Below are 23,410 nucleotides of genomic sequence, written 5' to 3'. Positions count from 1 at the left end.
TTTAAAAAATCCTTCAGCACAGAGCCATGCAGATAGAGGAAGCAATTCTCTTGCACCAAAGACAATACTTCTAAAAGCATAATTGTCCCCAAGACGGTGAAGAAAATATTTAATTTTCATCTAAAATAAAAATGTACTTTTCACTAGCTCCCCATATACTCTTCCAGAGCATACCAAGTAACATAAGTTTTCAAATAGAAGGTGCAAGACAGCACATAGTACAGTCCTAGAAAGGGCAATATGTAAATGCATATAAATGGAAATTAACAAATGAAACATTTATTTCTGGAGAACATGGAAGTCATCTCAGACAAGGAGAATTAGAGGAAGCTTCGTATTTATAGTATCCTTATCTATATGACTGGAAGTTTACCTCCAATAAACAAACAGTTTAGCAGATGCTGCTGTCATTTTACATTCAATAAACTCCTACATATGCATCGTAGATGTTACTCTATTAAAAGGCACACTTATTTCTTTACACGTGTCTTTGCTAGGGTCCTAAATTTGGGTTCCAGATGATCTAGAAACTCAAACCCCTCTTCTTCCTGCGGATCCCTGTAGCAGCCAACGGAGCCAGCCACAGACTCTTTTCCTTCATAGTTATAGGAGTGAACGTAGTCTTCAGAATGTTTATGCTCCTTGTCTTTTCCTCACAGATACACCTTCTGTTTTGAAAAAGCACATTTTATTATTTTTAAAAAAACACCTAAACATATTAGCATAAAAATAATGTCTTTGATTTACCTTTTACTGTTTAATTTTTAATCAGAGTGTGTCCTCTAATGGATTCCTACATATAAAAAATGCACGTGGGGGCTTCCCTGGTGGTGCAGTGGTTGAGAGTCCGCCTGCCGATGCAGGGGACACGGGTTCGTGCCCCGGTCCGGGAAGATCCCACATGCCGTGGAGCGGCTGGGCCCGTGAGCCATGGCCGCTGAGCCTGCACGTCCGGAGCCTATGCTCCGCAACGGGAGAGGCCACAACAGTGAGAGGCCCGCGTACCGCCAAAAAAAAAAAAAAAAAAGAAAGCACATGATTGGTCTGTATTATATTCATTATTAAAACATAGCAAATATATAAATGCTCCTACTGAAGACATTGACGAAAACAAAAGCTCCACATACATCACACAACTAGTTTACAATTTCCCATTTAAACATGAGATTGTATAAGTGAAATGTATCTCTGCAACTTTTTCACATATTTGGGGGAAACCAAAATAAGCTAGGATTCTTATGTTTATACACTATTATATATCTATAATAATATAATACATTAACTGGCTAATATTAGTCTATGTTGATTGATCTGAGCATAAAACAAGGAGCTAAAACCCCTCATAAAAGCTTAACAATCTATCTGGTTGATGGCGATAGGATTTCATAACCACATGGAGGATTCAACATACTAAAAATATTTATAATTTGTGATCTGCACAGTACTCCATAACAAATATTTCACTCTAGGTGATTTTCCTGGCAACTTTTAGGGAGGAAGCTATCAGTCTTTTTACACGTCCTAAAGTATAAAATGCCTACATATGCCACTTCTAGATCAAGTTTTGTAAACCTTATTTTAAAAATTGAACTTTACAAGATCGTTTTTCTCTTTGGGTTTGGACCTATCATCCACCTATCTCTATGATAATTCAACATGAAAAGGTAATGAGCTCCAGATGTATGAGGAGGAAACCTTTGGGGAAATCCTGATTTATAAGTAGTGTTTACTTTCATGTAATATGAACTTGAAGACACTGGCACTTACTTCGCCAAGCCGAGGTTGGGTGAAGCTGTGTCATTCGTCGTATGTGTATCTGCTGGTGTTCGTCACTCCTTGTCCTACACCCTTGACAGATTCCAAGGTCTGATGTCTGCCTCCTTTGATGGGGTCCAGAGTGTAGCAGCCTTTGACCACCTCAAAACTTTGATGTGTTTTGACTCCCTGGCCACCAAGTGTGCTAACAGACATTCTTGTGTCACAGATGTTGGATTTCTGTGTGGGGAGTCTAATATTTGCTTCCTAAAATGAATAAATCAAATTGAAACTAACAATTTTCTTTCATTTATTTCCCACCATGGGCAAATCACTTACCTGCTGTGCCTCTCTGTTCCCCATGCATGAAATCAGGATAATAATAGTACCCATATCACAGGTGTTATAGGTTAAATTGTATCCCTTCCCCCCAACACATATGTTGAAGTCCTAACCCTCAGTGCCTAGAATGTGGTCTTATTTGAAGATAGGGTCGTTATAGATGTAACTAGTTAAATTAAGATAAGGTCATACTCAATTAAGGTGGGTCCCTAATCCAAAAGGGAAAAGTTGGACACAGACACACAGACATACAGAATGCCATATGAAGACTTGATTTATGCTGTCACAAGCCACGGAACTATCAGAAGCTAGGAGAGAGGACTGGAACAGAATCCTAGCACCTTCAGAGGGAGATGGTTCTGTGATACCTTGATCTCTTAATTTCTATCCTTCAGAACTGAGACAATAAGTTTCAATTGTTTAAGTTACTCAGTTTGCGGTACTTTGTTATTGCAGCCCTAGGAAACTAATACAATAGAATTATGAAGTTTAAGTGAATTAATACATGCAGGGCACTTGGAGTTCTGCTTGGCATAATAAGTGCTCAGTAAGCATTAGCTGTTATTATTATTACTATTTTACATAATAATCGACTGTTGTCATTGAACCACCATACAAACCAAAGTGAAATCTGATTTACCATCACTTCTTCTCCGGGTGCTTCAGTATTTGATACAATTAAGTTTTGCTTGGCTACATCTTCTGGAAAACATTTCTTTACTGTACTCTTAGCAGTAACACAGATATATGTAAACAAAATACCTAAAAAATAAAAATATATAAGTAAAATAGCATTTTTTCATGCTAGTATATATTAAATCATTTGAATCATTTGATTTATTTTAAAGTTTCTTCAGAGAACTTTTAAAAATCTGTTCCTAAATTGAGATCTCTTTGGGTCATAAAATTTTAAACAGAATATTAACAAATGTATTAGCATACAGACCAGCTCTGTCTTAGTGAGGTTATGTTATTAGGCTAAATAAGATACAAATCAATAAAAAGGAAGAAAGATGAAGTGAACATAGTTTATTAATAGCTCTCTTCCCAGGTTCAGAATTAAATGCTTTCCTTATTTCCTCACACTGAAATAGTAACTTCATTTGATTGGAATTTAAGCTAGTATTATTTGTATTTAAAATCCACACAGAACAACTCAAAGATCTTAGAATGACAAAACAAAGAACATTAGTCATAAATCAAACAGGAAAGGCAATTATGTAAAGTCAGTGTCTGGCTTTGAAAGTGTACATCAAGTGCTAAGAGGAATATCCAGTTTAACCTGAAACACAAATCAATGAACACAGACAAAGTAAAGACTATGGGAAAAGTTTGTAAATGCAAATAGGCTGTATGTAGTCAAATAGATTGTTAAAAATAGAAAGAAGGGGGGAAGGAAGGGAAAAGGAGCAAACACAGGAAAGAAGAGAGAGAGGAAGAGAGGGAAGGAGGAAGGAAGGGGAGAAGCCTGGGTAATGATTTCCATCACTTTTGCATCTCCAAAAACCAGTTTGCAGAATGCAAAATCTTAGCATTCTTTGCATCCTTTTCCTCAGTGGCTCACCATATGACCATTTCCCCCACGTTGGAGCCTTATTAAGATATATGCTAAATCACTTCATTAATATACATTAATAACGTTGAGCATAAACATCTAAGTAAATTTTGAAGCTACTCTTTTCACTAACTCTTTTTGTGCATTCACTACATGAAAGTGACTGGTTGAGAGACTAAGTAGTTACTGATAATAGTTGTTACTGATATAAGTAGTTACTGATAATAGTTGAAGATTGTGAAAAGGTAATTGAGTGTGTATGTTTGTCTACTTCTAAACCTTATTTTAAATTAAGCACATAAGCAAATACCAAGTATAGTTGAGTAAGGAATGTCACAATCTTGGAGCTAGAAAGTACATCTTGGGTTAACTAAAATCTAAACTTACTTGTCAGCAATAGGGACTCTGAAATGCCAGAGTTCCCCATTATTTAAGTTTCCAGGAACTGGAAGTTCACTGTTATGAATCAGCCCACTCCATGTACAGAACTCTTTAATTAACCACTAGAAAGTTTTCAGGTTCTTTCTTATCAAGCCATAATACACCTCCTAATCATTTCCAATTTTTTCATGGGTTATTTTGGACTATACACAAAATGTTTACCTCTTCCACATGACAACCCTGAAATATTTATTTTAAGAAAATTCTTCTTACAGCCGAATATAACAAAGCATTTGTAAACTTTTGAACTCAAGTTTCTATAATACATGAAAACTAATTGTTCCAGGTGCCTGTTATGCACCTGAACTTGCAAAGCTCTTGGTAGTGAAATTCACAACCTGGACCTGGAGATTCACAGGGCTCTCAAACAACAGAGGAATGACAAATATCAGTACGTACATGAAGCAAACATGCCAAGATCTCGGCCAGATGCTTGGTAGAAAAGATATTTAGCAATGATAAGGGTCCTTGTATGAAAATGAGTTTAGAGTCTAGCTAGAGGAAAAGAATGTACACGAGAAACAATGAGAGCACCCTTTTATAGAGAAGACACATCACCTGTGATAATTACGATATTATTCCCAGGGAAGGAGGGCATAAAAGGTGTTCATAGAAGAACTGAACAGGGACTTCCCTGGTGGTGCAGTGGTTAAGAGTCCGCCTGCCAGTGCAGGGGACATGGATTCGAGCCCTGGTCTGGGAGGATCCCATATGCGGCAGAGCAGCTAAGCCCGTGCGCCACAAGTACTGAGCCTGCATGCCGCAACTACTGAAGCCCGCACACCTAAAGCCCGTGCTCCGCAACAAAAGAAGTCACCGCGATGAGAAGCTCGTGCACCACAGCAAAGAGTAGCTCCCACTCACTGCCAACTAGAGAACGCCTGCGTGAAAACTGAACAAAGACTAGTGAGAGCTACCACAGAAGATGTCACTGCCATTCATTTGAAGAAGCAAAGGGACCTGAATTTCAAACAGGAGGGGCAGTCTAATTCTAGGTGGAAGGTGTATAAAACGGTGCTTTCTAGAGTGAAAGCAGGGAAACCAGCCTTACTGACAAAAAAATTAACACAAAAAATACAAGGAAATAAACTGGATTCTAAGAAAGCTGGAATACCTAGATCATCATCATAAAATATTTATGAGTATCAAGACTAAACATTCATTTGGAAATATAAGTACTTACTTATATATTTGGCCCTTGGAAGCATATATTAAATGGATTAAAGTTCAAATAAACAAAATCCTTTATGACACCATACGGTCTTCCATTAACATTTACAGCACCCTTATCTTTACTTCTTGAGCACATCCAGGTTATCAATGGGCCTGGGACATAGACTCACAAAGTTTAGATTTGACATTTCATTTCTTTGTGCTATGATCACTGTATTTAAAGACATTCTTTTGTCACCAAAAGACCAAGTTAATTTCTTATATCTCTGTTTTCCATATTTTCCTTCTCTCCAAAAAGTACTTCATTTTCTATCACCAAGCTTCTGCATTTCCGTGAAGTTTCCTCGCTTTATCCTTTAATCTGGGTGGGCAACTCTTTAACTGATTTCCACTTCTCATGATATGCATACATTCTTTGATGGGGAAAATTTTCATACCAGGGAATCTGTTATGAGAACATAATAATCCCTCAACTGATATTGTGTGAAAATTTGACCTTGTCTTATGAATCCTAATTTTCATGGCCTAGTACTTGGAACTTAAAAGACAATCAACATTTGTGGAATAAGTGAGTAAATATAAATCCTTGTTTGACATCATAATTGTGTTCCTGAACCATTCAGATTTCACTTTTGCTTATACAGAAGCAGCAAATCACCAGGATTATAAAGGAGTGGCAATGTTAACTATATTTCTCAGTTAATGTTTTCCCCATTCTTTAGTAGATTTTTTTTCCTACTTATACTGAAAGAATTACATTAAAAGATTGTGTGAGAGTTATCAAGAGGAAAGGAAGATATATGCACATGATTAAGTAATAATATTCAAATTGAGGTTTTCTTTCAGGTTTTGAAACCTAAAAATTTTTGGCTTACGGGCATAGTTCTTTCAAACTGCGTGGTCATCTCACTAATTATGATGTGCAACAGACCATTTCCATCCCAGGGTAACAGGAATAGACCAAGGCTGAGAGAGGAAGTAAGGAAAAAACCTGAATGGGACACATGTAGATGAACTGGCTTGCCCTTCCTCTATAAATCATAAGCAGCAGTATCTTCATTAGCTTAACCTTTGTCTCTCATCAGAGAATCTATTTTTTTCATAGATGTGGCTTCTGGGTAAAGCTATAGAAAAAAGTATGGGTATAATATATGAGAAAACATCTGTCTTTATCTTATTATCAAAATATCAAGGGGCAAAATGAATAAACATGAAACATTTCATGACTTACTTTCAACTTTTGTTTATTTCCGTGAGATTTGATATGTGTTTGTTCATACACTCGCCCATTCCTTCTAAAGAAATTCAGTGATTCTATAGAAAAAGACCACAACATTGCCGTTCCAACTTGTTTGTTTTGAACATCTAGTGTATAAAAATATGCTAACCATAAAAATAATGGAAACCACCTTGGATTAAGCAGATAGTCAAAAACATAGGCTCTGTCATAAAAGCCCAAGTTCATTCACCTTTATCATCAATGGAAATTTACCCCACATGAGTGAGTGTGTAATTGGTGTGGTGGAACGCCATATTGTAACTTCTATTTATATTTTTTATCATCTTCTTTTAATATCTATTTTTATGATATATACATTAGCATAGTAGTATATGTATATAAATAAACACGCTAGTAAATATATGGGAGTGGTTATGGACTGGTCTCAGCCTATCAATAACCAAGGTTGTGGCTGAACTGGCCCTTATGGTTCCTCTTATGATTGCAAGATGCCCTAAGTAATAATGATCAGGAAACATTGAAAAAAAAAAAAGTTTATTACTTACAAGTCCCGGAAATTACATGGCACACTTGGGGCCACAGAGCAATTGTAAATTTGTGGGGAATGGAGGGGGTGGGGCAAGGGAGTGACACCTGGGATTCTTCTTTTATTGAGGTGGAGGCTGGGGCCTTGTGTTTCACAGGCTCACTCTTAATTTAAAACACAAGAGCAGGAATTTAAAGCACAGGGAGAGATAAAACCAGCAGCCCAAATGGTGAGTTACTGAAATCAACCAAGATCTCTAAAACAAAGGAGCCTGGGGAGATGGGGTAGGGGTCAGCCTGGCTCTTGATCTAGTTCTGTGGTTAGCAATGTGTTTATTTGAGATATCAATCAAAGCTTAAGTCAGGCACTTGCATTACAAAAAGAGAAGCCAACTGACAGGGCTTACACTGCAAAGGTTCATATTCAAAAATGATTTACTGCTTGGAGGATATATTCAAAAGAGTTTTGAGATCTCTACATTAGGACATTTGAAGGACATTTCTTCACAAAACAGGTTCTAGAATTAATCTTGGAGAATGATTGCAAACCTCAGCAAAAGACGTTAAAAATCATTGTTTGACCATTTATTTAGGAAATAGGATAAATGTTTTATTCCCCAGTAAGAGAGACTCAGAACAAATCTATCTGAATCCAACTGTTGAAGGTGGGCTGAATCCCTCCAGCAAGTTCAAATCAGAATAATCTAAATCCGTACTCCTGAGAAAAATAGGGATCCTTGATGATGCCACTATGTCCATGGAAGAAGTCAAATAATATGGACCTCGAAACTGGGACTTGGCCCATTCACCACCTCCTAGTTTTGCATTAGTGATGCACTGGGACCTAAACTGGGTGTTTTCCAAGCAATTAATCAATCATAATGCAAACATTTTTTGCATTAAATTTTGATCTGGAAACAAACAAATTTAAATTTAGCCCCAAGATTTCCTAAAATATGTCCTATATTTATATTTTATTTCTAGAAAATTGCACTCACCTGCATCCATTGCAATCACGGAAACATTGTATTGGTTGTCTTTTACAAATGTTGATTTTCTATCTAGAACTTTTACAGTTTTCAAGTCACCAGTGTATTCATTAATTTCAAACCAGTTATCTTCATCTCTGTTTTTCTCTTTTTTACATCTTTTTTTTTTTTTTAACATCTTTATTGGGGTATAATTGCTTTACAATGGTGTGTTAGTTTCTGCTTTATAACAAAGTGAATCAGTTATACATATACGTATGTTCCCATATCTCTTCCCTCTTGCATCTTCCTCCCTCCCACCCTCCCTATCCCACCTCTCCAGGCGGTCACAAAGCACCGAGCTGATATCCCTGTGCTATGCGGCTGCTTCCCACTAGCTATCTACCTTACGTTTGGTAGTGTATATATGTCCATGCCTCTCTCTCGCTTTGTCACAGCTCACCCTTCCCCTCCCCGTATCCTCAAGTCCATTCTCTAGTAGGTCTGTGTCTTTATTCCTGTCTTACCCCTAGGTTCTTCATGACATTTTTCTTAAATTCCATATATATGTGTTAGCATACGGTATTGGTCTTTCTCTTTCTGACTTACTTCATTCTGTATGACAGACTCTAGGTCTATCCACCTCATTACAAATAGCTCAATTTCATTTCTTTTTATGGCTTGCCTTCTTATACATAGTTTTTAGAAATCAAATGTAAATGCTCAAACCAAAGAGTGGACATAATCTCAAAATCTGTCATCCTAATAATACATAGAATGTTCCCAAATTTGAAATCAATTATCATCACAATTAAAAAGAAGGAAATTTTGAAAATACATTACCTTAAGCCCTCAGCAGTGCTGCTGTCCGGATCCACTGCTTCGTATCCAAGGAGTGTTGTGCCCACGGGAGGCCATCTTTACTCTTATTAACTTTTACTGGTGGTTGGCATTCGGGGCCCTCATCATGGTCTTTAACTTTAACAGTGACAGTTGTAATGCACATAGTAGGAGTTTGTGAGTTTGCTGCTTTAGGGAATTGTGCTTCGTTAAGTACACCAATTTGCAAAACCATTTGGCGATGTACTTCATAGTTCAATGACTGTTCGATAAACATACCAAAATGAGTCTCTCTCTCTCTCTATATACATATATATAGAAGACATAACTATGATTCCAAGTTTTAGCACGAAAAGGAAAATCATTTTTATGTATAAAATGTTACCAAAAGTTGTTGCTAATGTATTAACGACGAATAATTAGCTTCCTATAGTGACAAACACTATCAAATGCAAAATTGTTGATTTTTAAGATTCAACAAATTTTTCTTCTCACTTTCCTTTGGAAAGGTCCTGCTTTCATTTTATTTTTTTATTACAAGTTTAAATACTAATAGAAATACAGAATAAGTGTTTAAATAAATTCAAATGGACTATTTCTCTTTATTTTATTATTATCAAATGCGATAACAGTGATAACTAAATTAGCAAAAGTCCCTCTAAGCTAAGTATATAAAATAATTAGATAGACTGTAACCAAGCAGGACCCTATGGGGCCTTCCCAGGGCAGACTTCTCCCCCATATACTCTGCTTTAGCTCCTTTCTGTAGTACCTAGATAATAGTACCTGATGCACACTTCCTGAGTTGTTTTAAAGATGTGAAAAGCCCCCACCAAATGGAAGATGTTAACTACTTGATGACCATGAGCTCATAGCCCACAGGCCTAAGGACTGATAATGTTAACCCCTATGACACCACCCTGTTACCTCACCATCAACCAATCAGAGAATTGTGCAGGAGCTGATCACATACTCTGGGATGCCCCTCCCTCACCTTGCCTTTACAAATGGTTTGCTAAAATCCTTAGGGGAGTTTGGAGGTTTTGAGCACAAGCCACCTGTTCTCCTTGTATTGGCACCTTTTCAATAAAGCTGTACTTTCCTTCACTACAACCTGGTGTCAGTAGATTGGCTTTACTGCCAGCGGGCGAGCGGGCCTGAGCTTGGTTCGGTGATAAGACTACTAGGACATGAGATTTGGCTATAATGGAGCAGTTACTCTGAGTATCTGAGTCAAAAGATATAATCATATTATCTAGCAGCACCTTTTCAAAGTGTATTATATACGGATTTGTTAGTTCATGAACTGAGTAACTAGAAAGAATCCCAAAACAATAAATGACTAGAGACTAAAATCTATCAAAATAACAAAAAAAGAAAGAAAGAAATCTAGAAAAAAGTCCAAAAATATTTTTAAAAGAAATTTAAAAAGAGAAAGGAAAAATAAGCAATATTATAATTAAGGAACAGTTTCTAAAAATTTTATAAGGAACGCAAAATTTATGCATATCACTTCTAAGAAAATACGTACTCTAATTTCTTTGGGAGTTCATGATCAGTTTACACATAGTTTAGTGACTGAGAAATTAATTAAGCAATTCATTACTTCTCTATCTAGTAAACATGTAGTTGTGGTGATGATGTCTGGATGTACGGAGAAATGCTTTGAATTGTCTGGAATTTGCTGTAAGATTTTACATTTCAGACAAGTATGTAGAGTATCAGGTTCATCGAGGTCTATGGCAGTCACTTTTCCCACTGAAGTTCCTGTTAAATAAATCCAATACTGTCAACAACTTAAAATAGCGATATAATTGAATTACAAACAAAAATAAAATCAAGGCATTGCTGTGGCATATTCTCCCAAAAAACCCACAAGTTGACTGATTTTACAGATAAGTGGAGAAGTATCTAAATGCTCTCCCACAACTCCAAGTTCCCCTAACCTGGAAACTTCAATTAGGTGGCTACTGTGGATAACATAATTTGTGTTCTGCATATGTGAGAACATCCACCCCACCGATGGTAACAGAGGTTCTCAAATTCTTCCTCTCAATCCAGTTCATGGGCCATTTTTTGATGGGACCTTCTCTGTATATCTTGTTTCTTTAATACCCCACTTGATAGTGTTAAAGGAAAAGCACAGTTTTGCATATAACAAAGGTTTTATGCTTTTATATTTTAATAAATGTGCTGAATTGTTAATACATATAAGACAAACATTATGCAACGGTCTGAATATCATTTGGACAAGCTTTATGGCTCAGAAATCAGATTATTGGCAATATTACTTTAGCAAACCATTTACTGTGGGAAAATAATATTAAATATGCACACAAAATAATATTAAATATGCACATAGAAACTAAGAACATATCTTGCGATTTTTGAGAATGAACTAGACTTGCTATGTCCTTTGGTTTGATGAGGCCACAATCTTGGCTGGTGAGAGCATCAAACCAGTTTAAAATTTTTTCAATTTGTTTGGGAAATAAGCTAAGTAAAGAAATGCAGGGCTCCCCTCGTGGCGCAGTGGTTGAGAGTCCGCCTGCTGATGCAGGGGACGCGGGTTCGTGCCCTGGTCCAGGAAGATCCTACATGACGCGGAGTGGCTGGGCCCGTGAGCCATGGCCGCTGAGCCTGCACGTCCGGAGCCTGTGCTCCGCAGCGGGAGAGGCCACAGCAGTAAGAGGCCCGCGTACCGCAAAAAAAAAAAAAAAGAAATGCATACGTTGTTATAAGCCAGATCAGCATTTCCATACCATAATCTATTTCTGGGTCCTTGAAAATGTATTGCGACTTTATAAAGATTCAGATGCTCTATTGCTTTATAAATACATCTGGGACACATATGTACATGATCAAAATAGAAAATATAAACAGCCTTTGTCTGTCATTGTGGATTAATCTAACAAAGCTAGTAACTTTGTGTATCAGTTAGCTGCTTTCTACATGTGCCTAGAAAATGAGCACAAAAAGGTTTGCCTTTGAAGAGCCTATGATCTTATAAGGCTACAAAGTTTTATGTAGAATATCCATGAAAGTCAAGCATTTAAAAATGTTTTGCGTAACTGTGCCTAAAACATTAATGAAGAATTCAACTGAAGTAAAATTCTCATGTTTTTCCTAAGATGTGAACTTACCGGTTTGGCAATTCTCAGGCACACTAAAGACAGTCACTTTGTCTTCAAAATATGAGGCATTATCGTTATCATCTTCAACTTTGAATAGTAAGGGGAGTGTGTACTCAGGTGCATAACCGTCCACAGTAGTTGCATAGGCGTAGATCTGAAAGGTAGACAAACACCCTCAGCTAATTCTTGAATAACAATTAGGCACAAAATTAAACCTAGCGGTTGGGGAAATATGTAATATTTAAAAAAATCATTGGCAAAGGCCTATGTAACTAAGAACTTATGCAACAGAGAGACAACACAGCAGCACAGACTATGCCTGCCCTATGGCTTCAATCCTTTCTCATTATTCTCTCACCAAGTACCATGCACTCCAGCTGAAGGAGGCTACTCTGTTCCCTGAATTAACTGCATGCAGTTCTGCTTGTTAGAATGCATGTAGACTTCCCCTAGTCATGCTAATAACAAGTAGTTTTTTCTAAAGTTTATACAAAATATGATTCTAGTTATTTTTAGATTTATATACACATATAAATATCAACTATTTCTGGGTGACTCGATTGTGTTCTTTTCTCTACCTGTATTTTCTCATTTTTCTATCAGTAACATGTATTTCTTGTGTAGTAAAAATGCTAATAAAATCATATATATATATATATATATATATATATTCCAAACTCTATCTCAAAATGATATATCTTGGTCCCAAATGTGAGGATTTAATGCCCTTTTTCTTTAAATACCATAAAATATTTCTGAAGTTTTCTGGTAAATGGTTGAGTTAAACAGATTTTCTTCACTGACAGGAACAACTAAACCTGCCCAAAGTGAAGTCTGTGTTAACTCAGTTCTTCACCACAACTAGCCTTCCTGGTTTCCCTACCTTAACCATTTTCTAAAATGAACCAGGATTAAAGTCTCAGGTATCTAATTCCTCCCCCTCTTTAGCCTTATATTAGTCAGTTGCCAGGTTCTAGAGATTACAGCATTTCTGTGTCTCTGTCATTCACTTCTCTTTTCTATTCTCAATGCCATTATCCTCATGTGACTCCAAATGTATCCTATCAACTTTCCTATTGTATCCTACACACGTGTCCTACCAACTTTCCTACAGTTGTCCTAACTGACCTTCTCCAAACTATGTAGCCCTCAGGAGTCAGATTCATTTCCACAAAGCACAATTTTAATCATGATATTAGCTAATCAGACTTTTCAGTGATCTTCCTATCATCTACCAGAGTAACACAAAATCCTCACTGTTGTGTGGAAAGGAAACATTTCATCTTCACATGCTAAGCTGGAGGGGAAGAAATTTCCACTCCAATCTCTAGGACAGAAGGTTTTGAAATAACCATTCATGTTCTCTCTGTTCCCTTTTTCACTTTTCCCCAAACAACCTCCAGCTGGGCTTTTTCAGTAATAAAACTTATACTTTGATTTCTGTCAGTCTGATCCCTGTATCTTAATAAATTCTGCACTCAGGGATACAGGAGTGTATTGTCACTACTTCACCACCACCACCATCACCACTACCACCACACTATTCAGCCTTCCTATCAATCTCTCCCTCTCCCCTCATATTTGATGTAATTTTTTCTTCCTTTAACTGCTGTCATTTTGAGAGTTTTGGCTAGAGAAAACTATGTAATTGTTTTATGTCCCTATTAGTTTCCAATTGCCCTCAGGGGTGAAGCCTGAGACTTCGGATAGCTGTGTGACTGAAGCACCTAACACAGTGCCTTACATTGGGTAATTCACCAATAAATAGCTTGTTGCATTCAATTCCATCCATCTTTTTTTTCTTAGGAAAATAAACCACCCCTTAAGTTTGCCCTCTGTAAAAACTGTTGTAAACATTCTATGGGACCACTTGTAATGAATTCTTCTACTTCATCACGTTGGTATTAAAACATCTCCCTATCTAACCTAAGTCCATCCTGCTGTAATTTACACAAATTTTTGCTAGTTTTTCTCTTCAATGGAAATGATCATCTACTTCTTGCTGTATAATCACTTGTAGTTTAAAATAGGTCCTGATGCTCAACTACAAATAAATATCATTATTCCACATTCCACTGATTTTCAGATGTAGTGATTTTGTTTCTGGTACTATTTCAGGTACTAGTTTGATTTTTTACTATTAATGTGCTGAGCATCTCCAAAATAAATAAAAATTCAAATAATTATTGTAAAGATGATTTAAACTAGAAATGCAGCCGAACTTTAAACCACAGCCTGGATCCCTAGGAGAATCCAGTAATATTCATATGATAAAGGAACTAATTATAAATATTTTCATAATTAGTCACTAAAGCAGCAGTTTCAGAAAGCTCAGTACAACTAATGGTTCTGCAGTCTAGTTCCCATTATTCTATATGAAAAGCAATGATAATATATTTAAACATTGTTACAATACCTATAAATAGAATACTGTACTTTAGTAGAATTAGTCATATTTTTAGCTAAGTTAGAAGAGTATTTAAATTTCTTGTGTCTACTATTGTGATATTTCCCCCTTGAATTCTTCTGTAGCTTGAAGAACCTCATCTCTTTTAGCCCTTTTGCCCTATAATTTGCCTTTATCTCTGTAATTGCTCTCATCTTTGGGAATGTGTAAACAGTTGTCAACAGAAGTTGGGGCTTGAATTTACCCTTGTAGAGAGGGTTATTGAGTGTAGACTGGGCAGAGGAAGGGAGAGAGCAGTGACACCAAAGCTGAGTGTGTACAGAATGTAACTAGCAACATGAATTTAAAGACAATGGATAGACTTGTGTGTCTGGAAAAGAAATCATATGTTACAAGATAGTAAGGCTCTGGCTGGATAGGTAAGAAGGGATCAGATTGAGCTGATTTTTCCCTATAAACTTATAAAAGGTACAGACTCTCCTCAAAATTCAAAGAGGAAGAGTGTTTGCAGCTGCTTTCTTTCATAAAATAACTTGGAATTATTGAAGAAAATTCACTTCTTATACAACTCTTCTTTAAAAAACTTGCAAAAGGGCCTTATATAAATCCCTAAAAGACTAGACGCATTGAATGGTTTAAAACAAATTCCTTCAACTGCAATAATGGTGTGACTCATCCAGAAAAATCTTTACCTGCCAAAATTAAACAATACAACATGGGGCAATAGAGCAAATGGGAGCACAGTAATGATATGTATTGAATTAGACCCTGTTCCCAATAATCAAGGAAATCTAATTATTTCGAACAACAATAATTTATTAACACTTAACATTCAAATAGGTTAGATAAAAGCAAAGAATTGGAAAATCCCATCCAAAGCCCCAGGCTTGAGGACAAAATTCTGGAATATGTGCATTATTTGATCTCTGCCATTGGAATATTTTTAGAGAGCTTTACTGTTTATATGGTGATTTTGCCAGCATTATGGCATTTAACGATCACAACAGCTCTGAGGTAGATAAGACAACAATTCGCAGCCCATAACACAAAGAAAACAGATTCTTGAAGTTGTGACTTGTCCAAGACTAAAAGCAAAAGTGGCAGATACTGAAGACCCACTAATTTCCAGAGAAATAAGCTTTCCAGTAAAAAACAGTAAATGAAACTGATCTGATAGAAAAGCAAAGACATACTATTTTGATTTTAACCTCTACGTTGACAGAGAAGGCTTCTATTCCACATTGTCTCAAGAGATTTTACAACTTGCACCATGTTTACATCTGGTTGTTATACTTTATGAATTTTGTTGATTTGCAGTTGATTTTCAATCTTAAGCATGTTAATGGAAACTAGAGAAACACAAGTAATTCTGAAGGAAAATTACTCAAAAGGCCAACTTTGAGCAAAAATTCCAAACTATTTTATTCCTTTGTCCTTTAAAAGACGTCAAAAAATTGTGAAGTAACTTTTTAATTTTGTTTTATTTTATTTTATTTTAGGCCACACCGTATGGCTCTTGGGATCTTAGTTTCCTGACCATATATATCCCCTCAGCAGCGAAAGTGCAGTGTCCTAACCCCTGGACCGCCAGGGAATTCCCAGTAGCTTATTTAAATTATAAACTATTCTCTTTCCCTTCCCTCTTGCAATGATCTTAATAAGAAGCCAAAAGAGACAGCAGATTGACCAGTGAGAAGCAGCTAAAGACCTCAAAAATCCATAAACAGTATGTTATCAGCAGAATAAGAAATGAAGAGTACATCACAACGTACAGAGCAGGCAGCTTTCTTTCTCCACAAGAATGACTGCTAGTGTTAGAGCTTTTCTTCCTATGAAGAAGCTACAAAAGCAGCAGAAAACTTATATATTTACATGTGCGTGTATGTAAATATACATATTTGTCAATTATTTATTTGGCTTTTTGATAAAAAGGTCAAAATGTTTAAAGTGAAGAAATATAGCATTGCTTATCATTCTAGATACTATGATTTTCACATACATAGTAACGTGAAGAAAATAAGTAACGATTGTATATAACAATATCATGGATAATACCCAAACAATTTCTGTTTTTCATAAGTTCTGTTTTTTATCAATAAGACACACACACACACACACACACACACACGCACACACACACACACGGAGTAAGAACCAGTTTCACCTATTTCCTGATTTAATCACTTGTCACTTAACCAACCAGAACTTTATAGGGTTTTGGTGAAAGATGCTATCTTGAGAAATATTGACCCGCCTAAAAAGAGAAAATCCACTTACAAATATTAAAGAATTGATTTTATTCCACTAGAAGTGGGATGATGAAAATTTGTTAAAATACTAGCTACTGTGCAAAGCACTTGTATACCTATATAAAGACCCACAGGGGGGCTTCCCTGGTGGCGCAGTGGTTGAGAGGAAGATCCCACATGCCGCGGAGCGGCTAGACCCATGAGCCATGGCCGCTGAGCCTGCGCGTCCGGAGCCTGTGCTCTGCAACGGGAGAGGCCGCAACAGCGAGAGGCCCGCGTACCACAAAAAAAAAAAAAAAAAAAAAAGACACACAGGTCAGCGTGTGTTCCAGCATATTTTATTTTATGTGATATGGAGACTCTTTACAATTTGGACATAAAATAATATTTTGTAAGCCTTATTCTAAATGTATAACAAATGTAAAATACATGTAATATGTAAGCATATTCTAAATTTGATGAAGACTTCTTGTAATCAAAACAAATTTAGCTGGGAAACTCTCTTATAAATCGAATCCCTTATTAATAAATCATCTCATAAGACCAGATTCACTGTGCAGAGTTTGCTTAAAGTGAGATTTATGTGAATTCCAGTAACCTTCTCCCTTCCCACTCTCTGGTTACCACCACTCACTGCAAGAAGACGAGCTTAGAGTCAGAACATTCAAACCAATCCGGTGGACTGGCCCTACTGCATTCTCTGAAGAGAGGGACCTCATAGAATGTTCTATTAAGATGGGAATAAACTGTAGATGGTCTCATCTCCTCTTTAAAGAGAGACTCAAATCCATAGTTACTTGGGAGAAAGCCACACAGGGTGGAGCACCACATCTCCAGCCAGAATCAATCTTCACTGACCCACCTTGCCTTGTTCTGCAGGTAGGTCGCTCTTATTGCCACACCTGAAAACATCTGATATTCTGACTTTGCTCCCTGGCTACTGCGTTGTTCATTTTTACACCAGTTGTAAATAGCCCTATTATTCCTTAAAACCGTCTAGTCTTTATGTATGTTAATTATAAGTGGAATAGACAAACAAGTGAGCATTCAAGAGCAGTAATTTTAGCACAGAAGGAAACAGATGAGATGAAGGGCTCTTGTGAGCAGATTATTGTGTTTAAGTCTTGCCTAATATACCTTCCTTCCTCCTGCTTCCAGTACAATTTCTATCTCCTTCTGTTCCTGTCTCTGAGTGTCTGAAAGCAAAATGGAAAAACTCTTCTTTTCAGAAGACAAAATGAGGTTATGTGCTGTGTAAGTGGAGCCGTCTTCTAGAATGCTGAAGTCAGGACCACTTGACTGAATTAGGCTCGCCGACCGGAGACGCTCCTTCAGATTCACTGCAGGGAAGAAATGTCACTGTAATTTGTAAAGTAAAACAAGAATAGAACAAGTTTTACAGGAATGACAACCTCCAGTTAGTGCATGAGAAGCAAAAAGGGGGAGGTTACGCTTGGAATGTGTGGAATAATTACTATTCTAAAACTTAGAGGCCATAAAGATTAAGTAATTAAACTGATGGAGTCACCGTTTCCACTGCTTTCATCATTTAAATATTTTTAATGTCACTGGATTTATTGTTTCCACTTTAACTCGTGTATATGTACAAATGTGTTGTTTTCTATTATGTGTAGTAAACTGTATGATGTCAGATTTTGAACTTGTTTGCGATAATCTGTGATAGTTAAAACTATCTTGCAAAAAATAAGAAAATTGGTCTATACTTAAGTAATATTTCTCAGTAATACTGCAAGTACTAATTCCATAAAACCTTTTGGAGGCTTAATAAACCCCAAGCTTAGTAATGCTTAGTGGTTGTATCAAAATATTTCCTTTACTGATTCATATTTAATATATTTACCATATTTACTATGTGTCTTTAGAGTATAGACTGTGTACCATTTAAGTGCTTTTAAAAGATACAAGGAGGGGCTTCCCTGGTGGCACAGTGGTTGAGAGTCTGTCTGCCAATGCAGGGGACACAGGTTCGAGCCCTGGTCTGGGAGGATCCCACATGCCCAGTTGACATGCCCACATGTCAACTGGGCCCGTGAGCCACAACTACTGAGCCTGCGCGTCTGGAGCCTGTGCTCCGCAACGAGAGGCCGCGACAGTGAGAGGCCCGCACACCACGATGAAGAGTGGCCCCCGCTCGCCACAACTGGAGAAAGCCCTCACACAGAAACGAAGACCCAACACAGCCAAAAATAATAATTAAAAAAAAAAAAAGAAAAAAGATATAAGGGATTAATTCAAAACCTCAAAGCACTGGGCAAAGTATATAGAAGTATACCACTTCTGTATACAAGGTGTGTTTTTCTTGATGTAAACTTAAGGCTAATGAAAAACACTGATGAAAGGAATGTTACCCCTGGACTCAGAACAACCAACCCATGCCTCAAGTATGGCTGTGATAGTAAGACTACTTAAATTTTTATTTGACTTTGTGAAGCTATTCTATGAAATAGATCACATAAATTCTTGATGGTTACTTGGTCATTGTAATCAAACTCAAGCATAAATTTTATTTTGGGACATTTCAATTTTGACACATCTGTTTTATATGTAATCAATTAAAGAATGTTGGAAGCAGATCAGTCATAGGAAACTAAAACATGTTTCTGGTTTTGGTGCCTCTCTTTGTTTGTACTAAACTAAGATAATTTAGTCCTCTGATGCTTGCTAATTTTTCTGGCAAGAAAAGTGTACAGCTAACTTGGTACTTTGTTTCTAACCACTACCAAAAAACAAGTAGTTTATCTTTCATTTCATGTCGAATTTTAATGCAAGTAGCTACCATATGGCTTTTATCCCAAACTTTACAAGAGCAGCTGGAAGCTAAATGTAGTAGTTAAAACTACGAAATTCGTAACATGGTTTCTCACCTTTGCCTACAAGTGCTTCAGCCTGAAGATGAGAAGGAACTTGAAGAGAAATAGTCTGACAGGCACTGCAAAATAATATTAAAACCTCAAAAGAAGGAAAAAAATCAGGAATTACATTTGATCACAAACTTTCGCATTACAGTTTTGTCTTATTGATAAAAGTATTGTCAATTCAGAAACAAATTAATCTTCCAATCCCTCAATATTTTTTGTATTCATTTTAAAAGGAAACAGCAAAGGAAGTGGCTTTAGGGACACAACAGTCATTTAGTATCAATGAAAAAATTAAAATGAATAGAGTTCTTAGAACCAGAATTCTATTGCATCCTTTCAAGAAAATGTGTTACAAACCATTGACTCTATATAGAGTTTATCATCTCTAAGACCATTTGTAAATGTCATTCTGATTTCTTAGCATGAAGAAAGTACTTAACTCTGGAATACAATAATCACATATTTGTACACAAATCATCATTTTCACAGCCCCAAGCAATTTGACCTGTAGTTAAATCGAGAAAATATTCGAGGATATTTTTAACCGCCTGAAGACCAACATCCATAAATATTCGCTGATCTCAAATTACTCCTTAGACTGTCTTTGCATAAACTTCAAAGTCTAAATGATATCATTCACAAAACTAGTCTAAAAAGAAATACATTTCAAAATTTAGAGAGTAGACTTCAACAGGGTAAAGATTTTTTTTTTTTTTTTTTTTTTTTTTTTGCTGTACGCTGGCCTCTCACTGTTGTGACCTCTCCCGCTGCGGAGCACAGGCTCCAGATGCGCAGGCTCAGCGGCCATGGCTCACGGGCCCAGCCGCTCCGTGGTATGCGGGATCTTCCCGGGCCGGGGCACGAACCTGTGTCCCATGCATCGGCAGGCGGACTCTCAACCACTGTGCCACCAGGGAAGCCCCAGGGTAAAGATTTTTAATTAAATTCAAGACACAAATATTGCTTTAAAAAGCTATATACCTAACTCAAGGAAAGAAGACAGAGACTATCTGAAAAATAAGAGAAAAGCTATCAGTTTAAAAGTGAATGTAAGTTCAAAACCTATTTTACTTATTTTTCTTGGCATTTTCTGTTTATTTGCTTGTTCTACTGTTTTTCCAAATGACAGTTTCGTTATTATTTAAATATAAAACAGAGCTAGGACAGGGCTTCCTTGGTGGCGCAGTAGTTAAGAATACGCCTGCCAATGCAGGGGACACGGGTTCGAGCTCTGGTCCAGGAAGATCCCACATGCCGCGGAGCAACTAAGCTTGTGTGCCACAACTACTGAGCCTGTGCTCTAGAATCCGAGAGCCACAACTACTGAGCCCGCGTGCCACAACTACTGAAGCCCACGTGCCTAGAGCCTGTGTCCTCAACAAGAGAAGCCACCGCAATGAGAAGCCCGCGCACCGCAGCAAAGACTAGCCCCCACTCGCCACAACTAGGGAAAGCCCGCGTGCAGCAACGAAGACCCAATGCAACCAAAAATAAATAAATAAAATAAATAAATTAAAAAAAGAAAAGATTAAGAAAAAAACCCGTCTTGACCAATACAGATACTAATTAAGATGCAATTAAAAAAATAGAGCTAGAACAGATGGGTCAATATTATTACCAATTTTTCTCTGAGGACATATTTCTAGAGTTATGGGACCCACTATTTGGGAGAAGGAAAGAAAATCATCAGCCATATTATGGATGTATATTTCTTTTCTAACTCAACCCAAGTTTATTGGCTATATGGTGTCAGCCTATTTAAACAGTCTGTAATTTTACAATAACTCAGGCAGATAATACTAAAAACTGGAATTTAAAAAGTTACATTTGTATTCCGCTTTAAGTAACCACTTTTTAAAAAATGAGTCTTGGGCTTCCCTGGTGGCGCAGTGGTTGAGAGTCTGCCTGCCAATGCAGGGGACGCGGGTTCGTGCCCTGGTCCAGGAAGATCCCATATGCCGTGGAGCAGCTAGGCCCGTGAGCCATGGCCACTGAGCCTGTGCTCTGCAATGGGAGAGGCCACAACAGTGAGAGGCCCGCGTACCGCAAAAAAAAAAAAAAAAAAAAAAAAAGAAAATAAAAAATGAGTCTTATTTCTTGACTTATAATATTTTTATTCCTTTTTTAAAAAATAATGATTACTTGTTTTTATTATAAATTTATTTATTTTTGGCTGCATTGGATCTTCGTTGCTGCACGTGGGCTTTCTCTAGTTGTGGCTAGCGGGGGCTACTCTTTGTTGTGGTGTGCAGGCTTCTCATTGTGGTGGTTTCTCTCGTTGCAGACCACAGGCTCTAGGCACACAGGCTTCAGTAGTTGTGGCTTGTGGGCTCTAGAGCACAGGCTCAGTAGTTGTGGTGCACGGGCTTGGTTGCTCCGCAGCACGTGGGATCATCCTGGACCAGGGCTTGAACCCATGTCCCCTGCATTGGCAGGCGGATTCTTAACCACTGCACCACCAGGGAAGTCCCAATGTTTTCATTCTTAATACCAGGGAATGAAGTACACAGTTACAAAGTTATTAAAAACCTAAGTGGAAGCCAAGTTTCTGTATTTTTTCAAGACTGTCATATTTTTCTTTATTATTTTTTTTCAAGTTAAACACCTTGCTTGAACTAAGAGCTCTGCCCTTCTTTTAGCCCTTCCTGGGTAAAATTAAGAAAGTCCTGGATATTTCACCTCTCCACCCAGAATCCTTTTCCTCTTCTAGCAGCTCAGTGGAACTAAGTATGTTAAATAAGTACAGCTTATTTACTAGTAGCAAAAGCAAACCTCAGAACTTCCTGGGTCAAATGGCTGAGGAGTGAATTCATTCCATCACTCCTTAGAAAAACACCACAGCAAGACTGAACAGGGGATTCCCTTGAAAAACTAACAGGTTGGCAGTGGAAACTTGAAGAGCAAACCAAACACCTGCCATCCCGGGCCACAAGTCTCTCAACTCTTCCTTGAATTTTTCTCAGATCTGTTTTTGTTCTCCCAGTCTGCCTTCTCTGCCTTCCACTACCACTCTACTCTCTTTCAAGCCCAGACTAAAGGAGGGAAACGCACAGTAACATGCTTGAACTCCCTAATCCTTTGCTTGTTACTCACCAGGAAAGAGAAAAGGAGCTGCTTAGAGAATATGCTCTCTGGGGCAGTGGAGGCCACAGCCATCAGAAGTAGTCCCAATGGTCATGGGTGGTGGCTGGATACCAGGGAAGCTTGGGATGCACAGGGTGGCTTCAGCAGATTCCCGACAGCTGGCACTTGTACAGGATATTCTGCTGCCACCTTGACGTGGATGAGCTTGATTTGGAGAAGAGTCAGGAGGCAAGTGGTAAAAATGACAGGAGGAGGAGCCCCAGAACAATTGCTTTCCTCCTATTCTCAGGTCAGTCCTCCTCCTTCAATTCAATTACCTCGGAATGGAAAGAGGTTTTCCTAGAAGTGGGGAGGGTGGGGTACCACTAGCTCTTCCTCACAGCTTTCAAAATTTCTACTGCCACTTGACACATAGGCAGAAGCAACAGGGAGCACCCTCAATCCTCAGCCTTCCTCCCTCTCCCCCCATGTTAATGCTCTGAAGTCCTCCCTGGCTATTACCCACTCCCATGTCCTCCCCTCCTTCTTGGCCTTGTTAACCTGTCTTGGCCCTGGGTACAAACATAGATTGTGTGTGCACAAACTCCACTCAAAGAAGTGATGCCTCCTCAGCTGCCATTGGCAAATCGGGAATACACAGCCTGCAGTCACATCTATCAGAAGTTATCTCCCCATCTAAGCATTTTGGTGTAGTCTGTCACACCTAGCACTGCAGTTCTGCCCGAGGTCTGGCGCTGTGGTCCACAGCAGCAACTTCACAGATGTGTTGTATCTACTCCTTATTATTGTCTGCATGCTGTGGTTTGATTCTCTAGATG

General features: G+C 37.8%; 1 protein-coding gene across 1 annotated transcript; it reads right to left on the bottom strand.

Moving 5' to 3' along the window:
- Positions 1–470: 470 nt before the first annotated feature.
- On the bottom strand, positions 471–22,664 carry LOC307197267 (desmocollin-1-like; the record flags this gene model as incomplete). Its single annotated transcript, XM_079943033.1, is given in 13 exon segments — positions 471–653; positions 657–668; positions 1,768–1,797; positions 1,801–2,022; positions 2,738–2,859; positions 7,970–8,178; positions 8,843–8,906; positions 8,909–9,101; positions 10,446–10,606; positions 11,983–12,127; positions 17,767–17,969; positions 19,515–19,599; positions 22,602–22,664. Coding segments are annotated over 13 exon segments (1,692 nt in total).
- Between the last annotated feature and the right edge of the window lie 746 nt (positions 22,665–23,410).

The sequence above is a fragment of the Stenella coeruleoalba genome (assembly GCF_951394435.1).
Source record: "Stenella coeruleoalba genome assembly, chromosome: 14".
Classification (NCBI taxonomy): Eukaryota; Metazoa; Chordata; class Mammalia; order Artiodactyla; family Delphinidae; genus Stenella; species Stenella coeruleoalba.
Note: the sequence above shows the minus strand (reverse complement) of the source record. Positions and strands in the feature narration are given on the sequence as shown.